The sequence below is a fragment of the Terrapene carolina genome, unplaced genomic scaffold (genome assembly GCF_002925995.2).
Source record: "Terrapene carolina triunguis isolate 2854851 unplaced genomic scaffold, T_m_triunguis-2.0 Scaffold21, whole genome shotgun sequence".
NCBI lineage: Eukaryota > Metazoa > Chordata > Testudines > Emydidae > Terrapene > Terrapene triunguis.
The window spans coordinates 40,523,545-40,538,959 of NW_020664372.1; the positions used below are offsets into that span (position 1 = coordinate 40,523,545).

The 15,415-nt window shown below is 45.4% G+C and overlaps 1 protein-coding gene across 3 annotated transcripts in view; it reads right to left on the reverse strand.

The window, feature by feature from the left end:
• The window catches only part of MAP4K4 (mitogen-activated protein kinase kinase kinase kinase 4), a 233,154-nt gene that overhangs the window by 16,098 nt on the left and 201,641 nt on the right, over nucleotides 1-15,415 (reverse strand). For all 3 annotated transcript variants that reach the window (XM_026647865.2, XM_026647864.2, XM_029910579.1), the window contains one exon: nucleotides 8,584-8,718. In XM_026647865.2, the coding sequence (XP_026503650.1) occupies nucleotides 8,584-8,718 (135 nt within the window). The remainder of the gene's footprint in view (nucleotides 1-8,583; nucleotides 8,719-15,415) is intronic.

Below are 15,415 nucleotides of genomic sequence, written 5' to 3' on the forward strand. Positions count from 1 at the left end.
CCCCTCCCTCCCAGGTTTGAGAGCCTGGGAGGGAGGGGGAGACTCTGAGTGGCCACAGCGCGGGCGCTGCTTCTCCCCCTCCCTCCCAGGCTCTCAAGCCTGGGAGGGAGGGCGAGTAGCAGCGCGTGAGCAGCAGCGGAGGTGAGCTAGGGCAGCCGGGGCACATTTTTAGGGGCGGCATTCTGGCGCCGGCCATACCGCCCCTAACAATGTGCCGCCCCAGGCACCAGCTTGTTTTGCTGGTGCCTAGAGCCGGCCCTGATCACGAGCAAAGTCTCATTACATTCTTCGGGAGGAAAAAAAGCTGCATGTGTCAGAAAAGGTAATATTTTCATCATGTAGCAAATCTGTGAATTCTCAAACCTCTTCTGCATTCAGATACAAGATAAAAACTGGTCCTTTGATAGAGCTCTGCTGGCAACTACTGTTCAGACTGTTTAAGATATATGGGATTGGGGAGGACCAGAAGTAGGAAGTGGCCATTCAACTAGAGCTGCAGGCTCTCCATTTTCCACTTCCATCTGAGTTTTTGAAGGATAGTATCATGATCTTCCTCAATTTGTATTTCTGCTAGTCTCTTTTGTGATACCAGTTGTGGATGGGTGATGCACAATCGGCTTGTACATGTTACTACTTTCCAGCTAGCCCAGGTAACAAAGGATTTGAAAGTTTCCTGAAGTAGTGAGAAATCCTTTCCCCTTACATTTCACATCCAGCCTTGATGCAAAGCGACTGTACTGCAGAAAACAACCCCGCTGTTTTAATACATACTATTTTCATGCCTTCTAACTACTCTCTTTATTGCCATACGGTCTATATTTGTTTTCTCCAGGCATACGGTAGGGAGATGGAGCTGTTCTTCAGAAGGAACTTTGCTCCGTTTACTCAACAGGGAAGTAAAAGCGGTGAATTTTAAGTGCTGAAGACCTGACACATTTTCATCTACAAAAAGATGTTTCAAGTCTCCAGTTGTATTGAGTCTGCCTCTCTGCAAAATACAGTTTTTGTCCAATCTTGTCTATCTTGAAAGAATTCTTAGGGTTTTTGTGCATGAACGTCATCTTATCTGTGAAAAGGAACTTTTTATGCCCTTCTGTGTCTGCTTGGGGTGCTTTCTGGAACATATCCAGTCTTAGCTACCAAAGAGTAATTTATTATCCGGGAGAACCATAAACTGCCTCAAGCATCTCTGAGATCCCTACATACCACTTCACCCTTAAGTCTGAACCCACTGCTGCATCAAAGAGACAAGGAAGACATCAGTGCCAACTGTTTCAGTGCACAAAGCCACAGTGTCAGCTCCAAGACTGCACCGTTATTAGATCTGCAAACACAACTATTTCCAGAGCTCATCATTCTTGGGAACTAAAACGTACTTGTCAAAGAGGCCTCCCTACTACCTGAGAAGATCTACTGTATATTTATGGTTCACAGTATAGTTCGGTGCTAAACTATAGATGAGTGTAACAAATCACTCTTCATCTGGAAAAGAATGCTCTCAGTTTCATGTCTTCTCTGTTGGAGAGTCCCTTTTATATAGCTGTTAACGTATTGTTAAACAGGTTGCTTCATTAGGTTGCTGAAACCTTTGGGTGTGACACAGGAGAAGTAAGTTATAAATTGCTTTTTGGATCAAGTTTTTGGTTCAGCAGTTTCTTACTGAGATATTTATTGACTACTCACTACTAGTAGATTTTTCAAATGTGTGCACGAGACAGACTGATTGATTACAGTCCAATTGCTCAAACTGCTACTATACACTGACCAGTAGAGTCTGACAAAAGGTAAAGATTTGAAGCAAAAAGACATGAGTTTGAAAGATAGGTTAGTTGCAGTAATAAATATACCTTAAAGTGAAAACAAAGCAAAATCATTCCAGGGCAATAGTGGTGCATCATCATGACAAGATCTCATTTTGAAGCAGAGCCAGCAGAAACAGTACTAACTTACTGATGTTTTCTGGATAGTAACCCACAGCAGGTTAACAGGCTTATATGTACTGTCTGCCATCCATCACAGGCTTTGGTTCAGAGGGGGTCTATAACCCAATTAATCTCAGCAATTTAAGAAGCACTAAAAACTATCTATTTAATGGAAAGGCACTTCACCCCACAATTGCACTCAGTTCAGTCTGAGAGTGCATTAGGAAATGCAATGAGGTAAGGGAAATCAATGAATCATCATTAACTTAAACATATGTTCCTGTTACCATAAACCCCTACAAAGCTGGCATGCTTTTTTGTTGTTGTTGTTTTTACAACAAATCAGCCTCTAAGAGAAAAATAAAAAATGCATTCTTTTTCATTCCAGTGTAACTGGAGGTTACTGATCTGTAAACGGAGGTTCTTCGAGATGTGTGGTCCCGCTCTATGTTCCACACACGGGTACACATGTCCACCATGTGCCTGAGTCTGGAATTTCTTGTAAGCAGTATCCATTGGCCCACATATGCTCAGTAGCTCTCCTTGTGCTCCCAACAGAGGGCATAAAGGGCAGTGTGGGCCGCCACCACTCCAATTTCCCCATTCTTACCACAGTGTAACCAATCTGTGCCAGAGGGGACGGAGGATGGGTGGTGGAATACAGATAAGGACCACACATCTTGAAGAAGTTCCATATACAGGTAAATAACCTCTATTTCTTCTTCGAGTGATGGTCCCTATGTATATTCCACACGTGGGAGATTAACAAGTAGTAGTCAAACAGGTGGTGGTGGACACAGAAGCGATAGCTGACTGTAGTACTGCTGTCCCCACAGCCATATCTGCAGTTGATGACTATACCAAGGTGTAATGTCTGATAAAGGTATGCAAAGAGCTCCAAGTAGCTGCCCTACAGATCTCTAGTATGGGTATGTCTCTCAGAGATGCAGCTGCCCCCTGGTGGAATGAGCCTTTTCCCCTTCCAGGATAGTGGGGAGGGGCAAGGAGGATGCCAGCTAATTGGTAACCGTGAACAAGGTTCATTTTGAAAATCTCTGCGCTGATATAAGTTGACCTTTTTATTGCTCTGCTATGGAAAAAAATAGGTGTCTTTCTAATGTCCTTTGTTCTTGGCAGATAAAAGGCCAAAGCCTTCCGGACATCCAGAGAATGCAGCCTTCTTGCCTCTTCCAAAGCACATGCTTTAGGGAAAAATACATGTAAGTGGACTCATCAAATGTGGAAACTACCCTGGGTATGAGTCTGAGGTGGGGGCGTAGCGAGACCTTTTCTTTATAGAAGGTAGTATATGGTGGGCCCGCTCTAAATGTTCCCAGCTTACAAACTCTTTTGGCCAATGTTATAGCTATGAGAAAAGCCACCTTCATGGGTGGCCATAGAGCATATGGCCGGTGGCTTAAAGGGAGCCTTAGTGAGAGAGAACAGAACAAAATTCAGGTCCCACTGAGGTGCAAACTTCACTGCTGGTGGAAAGGATGTGAGAATTCCCTTTAAAACTCTAGTTATGACAGGGTGTGTGAAGATTGTATGGTTATGCATCGGAGGATGGAAAGCGCTGACTGCCGCTAAATGCAGCCATAGGAAACTGAATGCATGACCAGAAGACTTAAAAATAAGTAGATACTCTAAGATACCAGGGATTTCAGCAGAGTCCAGAGACAAATTGTACTGATGAGCCCAAGCGGAGAAACGTTTCCAGTTAGCTGAGTAACAGCTTCTCATAGAATTTTTTCTATTTTGGTTAAGGATGGTTTGCATCTTCTTGAAACATGAGCATTCTATCTCCAATGCCCATCCAATTACCAGGCTCTGAGTTGCACCGGCCCTGGATTGGAGTGTGTGACGTTGTCCCTGTGTTATGTTCCTGGATGGGTGCACTGAAAGCTTCAACAGATCCACGTACTGCAGTGTTTCTCAAACTGGGGTCGCCACTTGTGCAGGGAAAGCTCCTAGTGGGCCAGGCCGGTTTGTTTACCTGCCCCGTCCGCAGGTCCGGCCGATCGCGGCTCCCACTGGGAATGTGCTAATAAAGTTTGCGGATGACACAAAGCTGGGAGGTATTGCTAACACCGGGATATCATACAGGAAGATCTGGATGACCTTGTAAGCTGGAGTAATAGTAATAGGATGAAATTTAATAGTGAAAAGTGCAAGGTCATGCGTTTAGGGATTAATAACAAGAATTTTGGTTATAAATTGGGGACACATCAGTTGGAAGTAACAGAGGAGGAGAAGGACCTCGGAGTATTGGTTGATCACAGGATGACTATGAGCCGCCAATGTGATATGGCCATTAAAAAAACTAATGCGGTCTTGGGATGCATCAGGCGAGGTATTTCCAGTAAAGATAAGGAGGTGTTAGTACCGTTATACAAGGCACTGGTGAGACCTCATCTGGAATATTGTGTGCAGTTCTGGTCTCCCATGTTTAAGAAGGATGAATTCAAACTGGAACAGGTACAGAGAAGGGCTACTAGGATGATCCGAGGAATGGAAAACCTGTCTTATGAAAGGAGACTCAAAGAGCTTGGCTTGTTTAGCCTAACCAAAAGAAGGCTGAGGGGAAATAGGATTACTCTTTATAAATATATCAGAGGGATAAATATCAGGGAGAGAGAGGAATTATTTAAACTTAGTACCAATGTGGACACAAGAACAAATGGATATAAACTGGACACTAGGAAATTTAGACTTGAAATTAGACGAAGGTTTCTAACCATTAGAGAAGTGAAGTTCTGGAACAGCCTTCCCAGAGGAGTAGTGGGGGCAAAAGACATATCTGGCTTCAAGACTAAGCTTGATAAGTTTATGGAGGGGATAGTATGATGGGATAGCCTAATTTTGGCAATTAATTGATCTTTGATTATTAGCAGGTAAATATGCCCAATGGTCTGTGATGGGATGTTAGATGGGGTGGGATCTGAGTTACTACAGAGAATTCTTTCCTGGGTGCTGGCTGGTGAGTCTTGCCCACATGCTCAGGGTTTAACTGATCGCCATATTTGGGGTCGGGAAGGAATTTTCCTCCAGGGAAGATTGGCAGAGGCCCTGGATTTTTTCACCTTCCTCTGCAGCGTGGGGCACGGGTCACTTGCTGGAGGATTCTCTGCACCTTGAGGTCTTTAAACCACAATTTGAGGACTTCAATAACTCAGACATAGGTTAGGGGTTTGTTACAGGAGTGGGTGAGTGAGATTCTGTGGCCTGCATTGTGCAGGAGGTCAGACTAGATGATCATAATGGTCCCTTCTGACCTTAAAGTCTATGAGTCTACATGTTTGCATTGGATGAGTAGGAGGAAGGCGTTGAAGCTGGACAGACTGCCCTGGGTTCTACTAAGTTGATGTGCATTGTGGACTCCTGTGGGGTCCATACACGCACCCCAGCCCAAGTAGGAGGCATCAGTAACAATAGTTTGACTCGGCTGTCGGTGTGAGGAAAGGGATCCCTGCCCAAATCTTCTCCAGTTTTGACCGCCACACAAGAGAGCCTAATACCTCGTGTGGAATTGTGACCGTGTCGTTCATGGTGCCCTCCTCTGGTGAGCGCACAGAGAGAAGCGAGGGTTGTAGGTAAAGTAGATGTAGCCTGGTGAACAGTGTCACATGTCTGCATGAAGCCATGTGGTCAAAGAGGGAAGGCAAGTTCTGACTGATGCCCTGGGTCTGATAACAACCTGCTCTATAAGTGTGCTCATGGCCTGAAACCTTTTGAGAGGTAGATATGTTCTTGCTGTAGTTGAGTCTAATGACGTCCCTATAAAGTCTATACACCTTGTGGAGGTCAACATGGATTTTTCATGAATGATGCAGACATGTAGGGAAGGTAAAAGGCTGAGCAGATGATGGGTTGCCCGGTGGACTGCCTCATGGGAACTGCTTGTGAGAAGCCAGTCATTGAAGTCTGGGAAGACTGTAAATCCTTGTCTTCTCATCCAAGCAGCCATCACTGAAAAAACATTTGTAAATACCCTGGGTGCTGTGGCCAGACTGAAGGGGAGGACTCTGAATTGGTAGTGGTTTTGATCGAAGAGGAACCTGAGGAACCTCTTGTGGGCCATTCAGAGCCAAAAACAACGTGCCCTCTTCTAATGAGGAAGTTATTGATGCTCAGGATATCGTGCGGAATTTTAGTTTTTCGATAAACTTGTTTAACTGACATAGATCGAGAATCAGCCTCCATCCTCCACTCTTCTTGGAGATCAAGGAGAATAGAATCCCATGGTGTTGGGCTGGAACCTTTTCTATGGCTCCCCTGAGGAGCAGGGTGTTCACCTCCTGTTGTAAAATCTCCTCGTGAGAGTGGTCCCTGAAGAGCAAGTGGGAAGGAGTTTTCAGAAACTCAATTAGATGGCCGCCATGGACAACCTCTGATACCCATTTGTCTGTAGTTAGCGCCCACTGGTTTTTGACAAATTGGGGAAGGCAGCCTTCAAACATTTGAAGAGGGGAATGAAGAGTCATCATGAAAGGGGCTCGAGTCTCAACAGTCCCGTCAAAAGAAACACTTTTTCTGGGGTTAGCATACAAAGTGGCAGTGGATGTTGCAGAGGCTGGGTTCACTGGTCTATTTTGTGTGATGGCTCCTGAGGACACTGATGATAAAAGGGCCGAGGTGATGGTCTTGCCTTATAACCTTGTCTATGATGGTTCCTCTTGAGGGGCAGGAGTATAAATGCTCATCGAGCAAAGAATTGTTCTTGACTCTTTGAGGGCGTGGAGAGACCCATCCATTTTCTAGTGGAATAGGTTGATAGTATCAATGGGTAGATCTTGAATGTACTCTGCACCTCTCCAGCGAAACCCAAGGATTGCAACCACAAGTCTCTCCTCATGACAATGGCTGTAGCCATTCCCCTTGATACAGTATCTGCCACATCCACCATGGCTTGGAATGAAGTTCTGGCCACAAATGTGCCCTCACCCACTAAGGCCTCTATCCTCCTCAGGAAGCTTGTCCTTAAACTCTAGAAATTTAGCATAATTGATAAAATTGTATTTGGCCAAAAGAGCCTGATAATTAGAGATCCTGAACTGGAGGGAGGTGGAAGAGAAGACGTTTCTTCCCATAAGGTTGAGTCTCTTGTGTGCCTTATCAGAGGGAGTAGCCTGTGGGTGCTGTTGCTTCGACCGCTCTGTAGCCACCTGCAACACCAGGGAGTTTGAATGAGAGAGAAAGAAGAAGAGCTCTCCCCACTTGGATGGGATAAAGTAGCGCTTCTCAGCTCTTGTAGGTGTGGTAGCACACGAAGCAGGGGTGCACCAAACCACTTTTTCTGGATCTATAATGGGCTCGTTGATAGAGAGGGCCACACTACTGGGACTGGAAGGCTGCGGAATGTCTAGTAAGCTGTGCTGAGGCTCCTGAATTTCCACCAGTTGGATGTGCAGCTCTGCAATAGGAGTGGTGAATGCAGATGGGGGAGAGCAAAGATGTCTTCTGGGGAGACAGATGTCTCTGACCACCCCAGAGTACGAAGAGAGTCAATTGGTGGAGCTGGCAGAGCCAGAGCCTCTCTGGTCAACGTGGCTGTCGGCTCCCTCCAGGGCCACATCACTACCAGTACCCCTCGGTTCCCAAAGTGGACAGAAGCACCAGGAGCTGTCTATCCCACATCTTCACCATCAGAGCTGGCGTCTGAACCGTCGGACCTGTACCCTGGCAAGCCTCCTTCTCTTGTTGAGAAGATTTAATTGTGCCTAAGATCTTAGCACCTGTGTGAACTGGCTTTTCTGATTTTGATGGGGTCAGGGAGGGATCCCATCTTTTTGGGACAGTCTTAGACATTGATGATTTGTCCTTATGTCTATGAGAGTGCACCTTACTCTCCTGTGAAGCCTTCCTTTAGGTTTAACAGACTTATTCTCCATTCCCAAGCTTGGAGGGTCACTGCCCACTTGTTGAGGCTGATGTATGTGGGGGGGCGGGGGGGAAATGTGGTGGTGGCGGCTGGTGACTCGGCCCAGATCTGATTAGGGTTTCATTGTCTTCTCCATGAGGTGTTTTCTGAATCTCAGGTCCCAACCCTCACAAGTTCAGGGGGAAAGAGCGGCAGATGCTGCACTTGGCAGAAATGAGAACCTCACCCAGGAATAAAAGGCAGCTTTGATGTTAATTGCTCACAGAAAAGGAGTGAGGGCAGGAAACACAGTTTTTGAATGCCAGGACCCTGGGCATAATCCCAGACTTCTTTGGGTGGGGAGGGGAAAAAATGCTAACTATATATGCTATACCACACTATAAAAACTACTAAAAAACCTAACTAGATACATATTTATAGGAATAAGGCAGTATAAGGGATCTGAGGACACAGAAGATTCAACTCAGACCATGCGCAGTAAGAAGGAACTGGAGAGGCATCGGCTTGCACCGCCCTTTATGCTCTCAGTTGGGAGCACGCGGAGAGCTACAGCACACGTGCTCTTCAACTAACATTGCTTGCAAGAAATTCCAGATTCAGACACATGGTGTGCATGTGTTTCCCACGTGCGGAATACAGATAGGGACCATCACTCGAAGAAGAACATGGCAAAACAAAAGTTAAGAGGAATCAGTTAATATAAACAGCAACTATCTTAGTAAGACGTCTCTGTTACCTAATTTTATCCTGACAGATTGTCACAATTCATTTGCTACTTACCAACTTTATAGTGCACACAGCCTTCCAAGTCGCCCACAGTTGTCCAACCCTGTTTCTTTTCTACTTCAGGATCATTATGTAGGATTTTATTTCTTAACCAGGACAAGTAGTAAACTCGCAACTTGTTCTTCTTACCTAGCCACAAAATGCAACATTTGTTTTAACAAGAATTTCATGCTAATCACAACAAAAAGACAAACCAAAAGACCACCATGAGATGAGAAACTGCTGTGAAAGCAAAGTGATTCTGCTAAGCATTTCACAGTCACACTCAAGAGTTTTGAAGCCAGAAGGATCATTCAATCATCTAGTCTGACCTCCTGGGTATCACAAGCCATTAACTTTCAACCAGTTACTCCTATATTCACCCCAATAACTTGTCTCTGACTAATCTGTGTTTGACTAAATTTACATTTGTGATCAATACTGAGTCTACAAGATTATAGCACCACCAGCACTATTCCAGAATCCTTCCAAACATTATTTCATAATAACCTCCTGATAACATTGCATGAACATAAAATGACAAACTTAAAGAAACAGTTCTGGGGCGGTTTTGGTTTTGATGTTTAAACCCCTCCCACTTTTTAATAGTAAGATTGTAATTCCACAATAGCAAGCAGCAATCCTTTGTGTGTGGAGACTGAAAACAGCTATGATCTACAGCAGCTCTTATTTGTGTGACACCAGAAAAGAGAGTGGGGAAAAAGAGTTTTGTGGCTGAAAATCATGTACACACATACCAGAAAATAACAGTCATTACTGGGACCAGGTCTGAAAGAAGGTAACAGCAAAGCAGGCTATGAAATTAGCATCTATGAGTTTCAATACCTAGTGACCAGCACTTTTCGACCACTCTAATCATCCCTCGGTACCCAAACGGAACAGGTTTTATTTTTAAATTATTCAAACAAGGAAGAAGTTGTACCACAGAACAGTCTTAAACAGAGTCTCATTGAGTGACATTTACTTACAACATGTATAATGTAAAAATGTTTTTAACAACAACGCTAAGACCACGCTGCGGTGACTTATACTGAGAGTATCATGTGTTGCTAAAACACATTCTCCCTCTTGCTAAATGTTGACACAAGCTTGGCTGGCAGATTACTTGTGTCCCAAATGGTGCAACACTGCAAGCAGGACAGGAAGCAGGAGATGCTTATTTACCAGAGATGTGATCATCTAGATTTTGGGAGAAAGGGCAGCTTGGACACTTATATTATAGGGACACTTGTAAGGGTCACATCTAGCCCAAGCTTCAGGCTAGAATGATAGAAGAAGAAACCATGCATGTGATGGGAAGGAACTAAAATAAAAATACTGAAACTACTTTTAAATAGGACAGGTTACCAAATATGGAAATGGTAGCATCATAGTCAAGCTCATCAATGGCTCTTGCACAATGTTCAATGAACAACTGCGAGGCTATACAGCATTTGCTATATTATCTGTGAAGAGCTGGCAAGTTACTGCTTCTTCTAGTCCTGGCTTCTTCTCCTTGCTTCCAGCTGTTTCATTGTAAAGAAGTAAGTGCAGGCCCATAAATACAGCTAGAAACAAAGAGGAGGTAGGCTGTCTGCTTCCACTAGGAGTTCTCATGGACCACACCTACCAGAAGAACAGTTACACACAATTAAATGTTTTCCCATTAATACCACTACTCCACATAGGCATTTGAGAGTGGGAAGTTGTGTGATTGTGATGAGACAGGGGGTTGACAGGACTCAGAATAGAGAGAGTAGTCGAAGTGGGTCTCTATTATAGTCAATGGAATTGGTCCCTAAGGCACTCTCTCTATTATGATGTGGGTCCATATTGTGGGGAAAAAAGGAGAACCCATGAACTACATCGTCTACCATAGGTTCCGCAGGAGAAACATGCTGCAAAGTATAAAAAACATGAAGATTCTTGGTCCAAAAGCAACCATATATGCAGAGACAGATCACACACTACAGTGCCATAGTGTGGGTCACTACCATTCTATACATTAATCAACATTAAGTTTAATCTTTTTTGTCATAAATTTATATAGTTGGCCATGAAAATTTGCGTTGGGCAAACAAGATATCCCAGGAACAAGCTTTTAAAATGATTTTTTGAGGGTGTTGAGGGAGAGTATGTGAGGAGATGACCAATTAACTTCACTGAGTTGAAGCGCATGAAGAGGAATTTCATTTAAAATACCATAACTTAGAACCAATATTCATTTTTAAAAGGTCTTTCTGCTTTGATCGAACCAAAACATACTGAAAAAAGTAATGAAATTACGGGTAACGTTGTTCTTAATTTATCCCTACTATGCTTCGGTACAGCAGGGTCTACAGAAGGAGGTCATGTACCATTCAGGTTGTTGGTATAGACCAGGGGTCTCAAACAGGCGGCCCGCGAGCCCCTCACAGCCCCCCCACCCTTCCCCAGTGTTTACCAGAGTGGCTCCTTGTCTGCCTGCCCTGCCCTGCGCAGCTCCGGGAAGAGGCTGGAACATGGGGAAGGGGGGGCGGAGGGGCTGTGTGTGGCTGTTGCTTCAGGCAGCGCCCCCAGCAGCTCCCATTGGCCGGGAACAGGGAACCACGGCCAATGGGAGCTGCTGGCGGCGGTGCCTCAAGCAACAGAAACACACAGCCCCTCCACCCCCCCTTCCCCACGTTCCAGCCTCTTGCGGGGGCAGGGCAGACAGGCAGGGAGCCTGCCCTGCCCTGCCCCCGGTACGCACCGGGCCAGATCCTGCCCCCGGTACGCACCGGGCCAGATCCTGCCCCCTGAACCCCTCCTGCAGCCGAACCCCCTACCCTGAGCCCCTGCCGCACCCTGCACCCCGACCCCCTGCCATACCCTGCACCCCAACCCCTGCCTCACCCTGCACCCCTCCTGCATCCCAACCCACTGCCCTGAGCCCCATGCTGCACCCCAACCCCCTTCCGTACCCTGCACCCCTCCTGCACCCTGACCCCCTGCTTTGAGCCCCCTGCCGCACCCTGCACCCCGACCCCCTGCCCTGAACCCCCTGCCGCACCCCACACTCCTCTTGCACCCCAACCCACTGCCCTGAGCCCCCTGCTGCACCCTGCACCCCTCTTTCACCCCAACCCCCTGCCCTGAGCCCCCTGACCCCTTGCTGTATCCCTCACCCCTCCTGCACCCCACACCCCAACTCCCTGCCCTGAGCCCCCACCACACCCCACCCCACCCCTCCTGCACCCCCTGGGGGCAGGGAGAGGGCAGAGTTGGGGTGGGGATTTCGGGGAAGGGGTTGGAATGGGGGCAGGGAAGGGGTGGGATGAGGCGGGGCAGGGGCGGGGCCAAGGGTGGCGCGGGGGGGAGGTGTCAGTAATGCGGCCCTCGGGCCAATGTACTAGTCCTCATGTGGCCCTCGTGGTCATTTGAGTTTGGGACCCCTGGTATAGACCATCCCGACAACACAGCTCTTTGGCACAGGATCTGTGCCCTCTGTGCTTGAGAAGTATCTAGTACATTATGAGTCCTTACACTACAATATATATAAATTAATTTTAAAAGCCCTATGTTATAAAACTATTATTAAGGATGCAAAATTAAGTATTCAGGATTAGGAAATGCCAGAATTAAGTTTGTTCACGCAGCCTTCACCTGCCACTTCATATGTATGCACGATACAGTGTCCCTGTTTGAAGTTTACTGGTTAGAGTTGCAGCAAATAGTTCAGTTACAATAACTGGGATTTCTGATTGTTAAAAATCCATCAAGTGGAAAGTTGCCTTTAGAGCTTTCTCTCTAAATCCCATTAAAAAGTGTAGTCATATAAATGTATGTATGAATCAGCAAAAGGTCCCAAATAGCTACATTAATAGTGTTGACTGTGAACAGCCACTTGAGCATATGGCTCATAACGTATTACTTTTTCACATCTATTTGAACTAATTAAGTAAAGGACAGATGCTTCAGTTGGGTTAGACTACATTGGGGATTAACCATTTTTGGGGGAGAGGAGAGGGAATGCTTAATGGCAGGCTTTATTAAGCTTAGCTCTTTAAATATTAGGGGTGCGGCCCCCTCACCTCTGCGCCAGACCCTGAATACCAAGTAAAAGGGCTAGAGTGGTGTAAAGTAGCCCTAGGGGCCCCAAATCTGACTGAGGGAAGATTCTCTCTGGCACATGCACTGTGAACACAGCCGTAAGGCTGCCTCTAGAGAATCCTTTCAGAAGCTCTGGAGTAGAGACTGGAGCCAAGGCACACAGTACTGCAGAGATCCTGGGCAGTGTCATAGCCCAGTGGGCAGCCCAGGGAGGCTGCTGTAACTTAGATGGCCCTGGGGACCTGTCTAAGTCACACTGGAGTCCTCTCCAGTCCCGGGAGCAGCCCAGACCAGGATGGTGCAACAAGTGGTTTAAAACCACTGTAACAGCCTGAACCCCCAGGCTGCAAGATCTCTTAGAGGATTAAATGGAATCTGGCAAAAGTGGGTAACATTCAACAGTCTCCTAAAGAAAACTAGTGAAAAACACACCTACTCCCAGAGTACATGGTTTGGTTTTCTTTCCCCATCATTTACTAAAATTCACCAAAGACCAGTAATAAGTGATACAGATGGATTTTCCCAGTATGTGATTCTTTATTCATATCTGGCCACAAGATAAGCAAGCACAGGGAGTTTCTCAAAACCAGAAATAGCTTTCAAAATGATTTTTTTTTTAAATCTTTGCAGTCTAGACAAAAGAAAGAATCACATGACTTGCAGGAAACTCCTCTGCCTTCCAATATGCATCCACTCTGACATACAAGGTTAGTTACATAAATGTGCCTATGCATGTATTTACACAACTGCTAAACAAAGTAAACTGATCTGACACTGTTGTCACAGACAGATTCAATTATAACTGGTGTATTCCCTATGAAGCATCCACAGAAATGGAGCACCAAGAATAAAGAGAAAATTAGGAGGAGTCTTTTAGGTTTAAAGTTGTAAATCGTTCTAAAAATCTGGGGGTTTTGCCAATTGCAAAAACTCTATTTTGGCCCTTGAATAAAAACACCATTTCTTGTGAGCACCACCATGGACTAGCAGTTGAAGTGTACGACTGGAAGTCAGGAGATTTGATTTCTATTTCTGGCTCTGTCACAGGCTTGCTGCGAGATTAAACTCAAATCACTTAATATGCAACATTTTCCTTATTTGTAATACAGGAAAATTTCAACTAGCTCCACTTATTTGTGATTCTGGCCTATCTCCCTGGGGTGCTGCAACCGTTCATTAACGTTTGTAAAATCCCTAGGAATGTGCTCTGTAAGGACAAGTGATTGCTTTTATTACTGCTGAATTATTTACTTTGTTTTCAGCCATTTCTAGATATTCATCACTGTAGTATCTGAGCATCTGATACATCTTTGCCTTCTAACAGATTAAGGACCTGCAACTTGCTTTTGTCAACTTGCATAAAACTCTTTTGAGTGTCACAATAACAAAATAAAAGCATCTAAGCAATTCATTTTTCAGCTTTTCAGGAAAGTAGTAAACACATCAGCTAAAGATTTACAGTTTTGAAAAATAAAAACAAATTACATTTTATGTTGATGTAATTTTATTAAATTTTCCTCCTAAAATCCTCCTGCAAGGCAATTCATTCAAACATAGCAGAGATGCTTTTCAAACTTTACCATCACATACATTCAAATATTTATTTCCTGAAAAAGGTGTTTAAACATATTGTGGACCAGTTACTTATGTACTTACATTGCTTAAAGTGAAGTTCCTTTAAACAAATCCAAATCAAACCCCAAAGAGACAATTACATGACTAAGCCCATTAAGCCAACTGTTGGGAGAAGTTTGGTTAAAATTAAGCATTTCCATTTGCTCAGAGTGATGTAGGCAAAGAGAACATCTTAAACAGGGAATGGAAAGATACCCAAGGAAAAGCTCAGGCTCAGAATAGCCAGGAACTGGTGATGGAGTGGGAGGAGGGGCGGAAGAATGGGATGGAGAGCATAGCAGGCAGGAGACCTGGGAGAGAAAGGGCAGTAGGCTTCCCCCACAAAGTCATCTCATGGGCCAGAATCTCTGCTAGTTCTCATCGAGCTCCCATGCTAAAAATAGTAGGGTAGCTGTGGTAGCATGGGCAGCAGATGCATGGGCTAGTTGCCCTGAGTACAAACCCATCTGGACCCCATGGTATGTATTCAGGGTGGCCAGCCTATGCCGCCATTGCTGCTACCTGAGATACTGTAGCTACACTACTATTTGTAGCGTGTTAGCTCGATGAGAACTAGCACAAGTATGTCTACTCAAGCTGGGCATCAACCCCTAGCTCCAAATGTAGATGCAGCCTCTGTGGGTAGAAACCCTCCCTCTTCACTGTACTCTGGTGACCTCCTGTAAAACCCAGGATAGAGGACAGTGCTTAAGGCATAAGCCAGCTACAGCTCAACCAATTTCTTCAGGGTTAATGTAACGTGTCTGAATAGAGGAAGCAATATTCTTGAAGGAAACAAACTGGACGTGTCAGGGTGTTTGAATCGTGACTCACGCAACTGTAAACAAAGCTAAAAGAATTTCACATAAGATTTAGCCACAGATTTTCGTCACCAACGTGGGATACATTAACTAATGGACATTACATAAGCAGGGTTAGGTAGTATCTTTGTTTACAAGTCTATTGAACTATACACTGCATCAGACGGTTTAATGGTGTCATTCAAATAGATACCCAGGGAGCACGTTGGAAGCTATCATGAAATATTGTACACAGGGCCGGCTCTGGCTTTTTTGCCACCCCGGGGAGGGGAGGGCGGCGCTCCGCTCTCCCCCCGGCGGCCGGGGGGAGGGCGCCGGAGGGGAGGGCGGCCAGAGCCCTG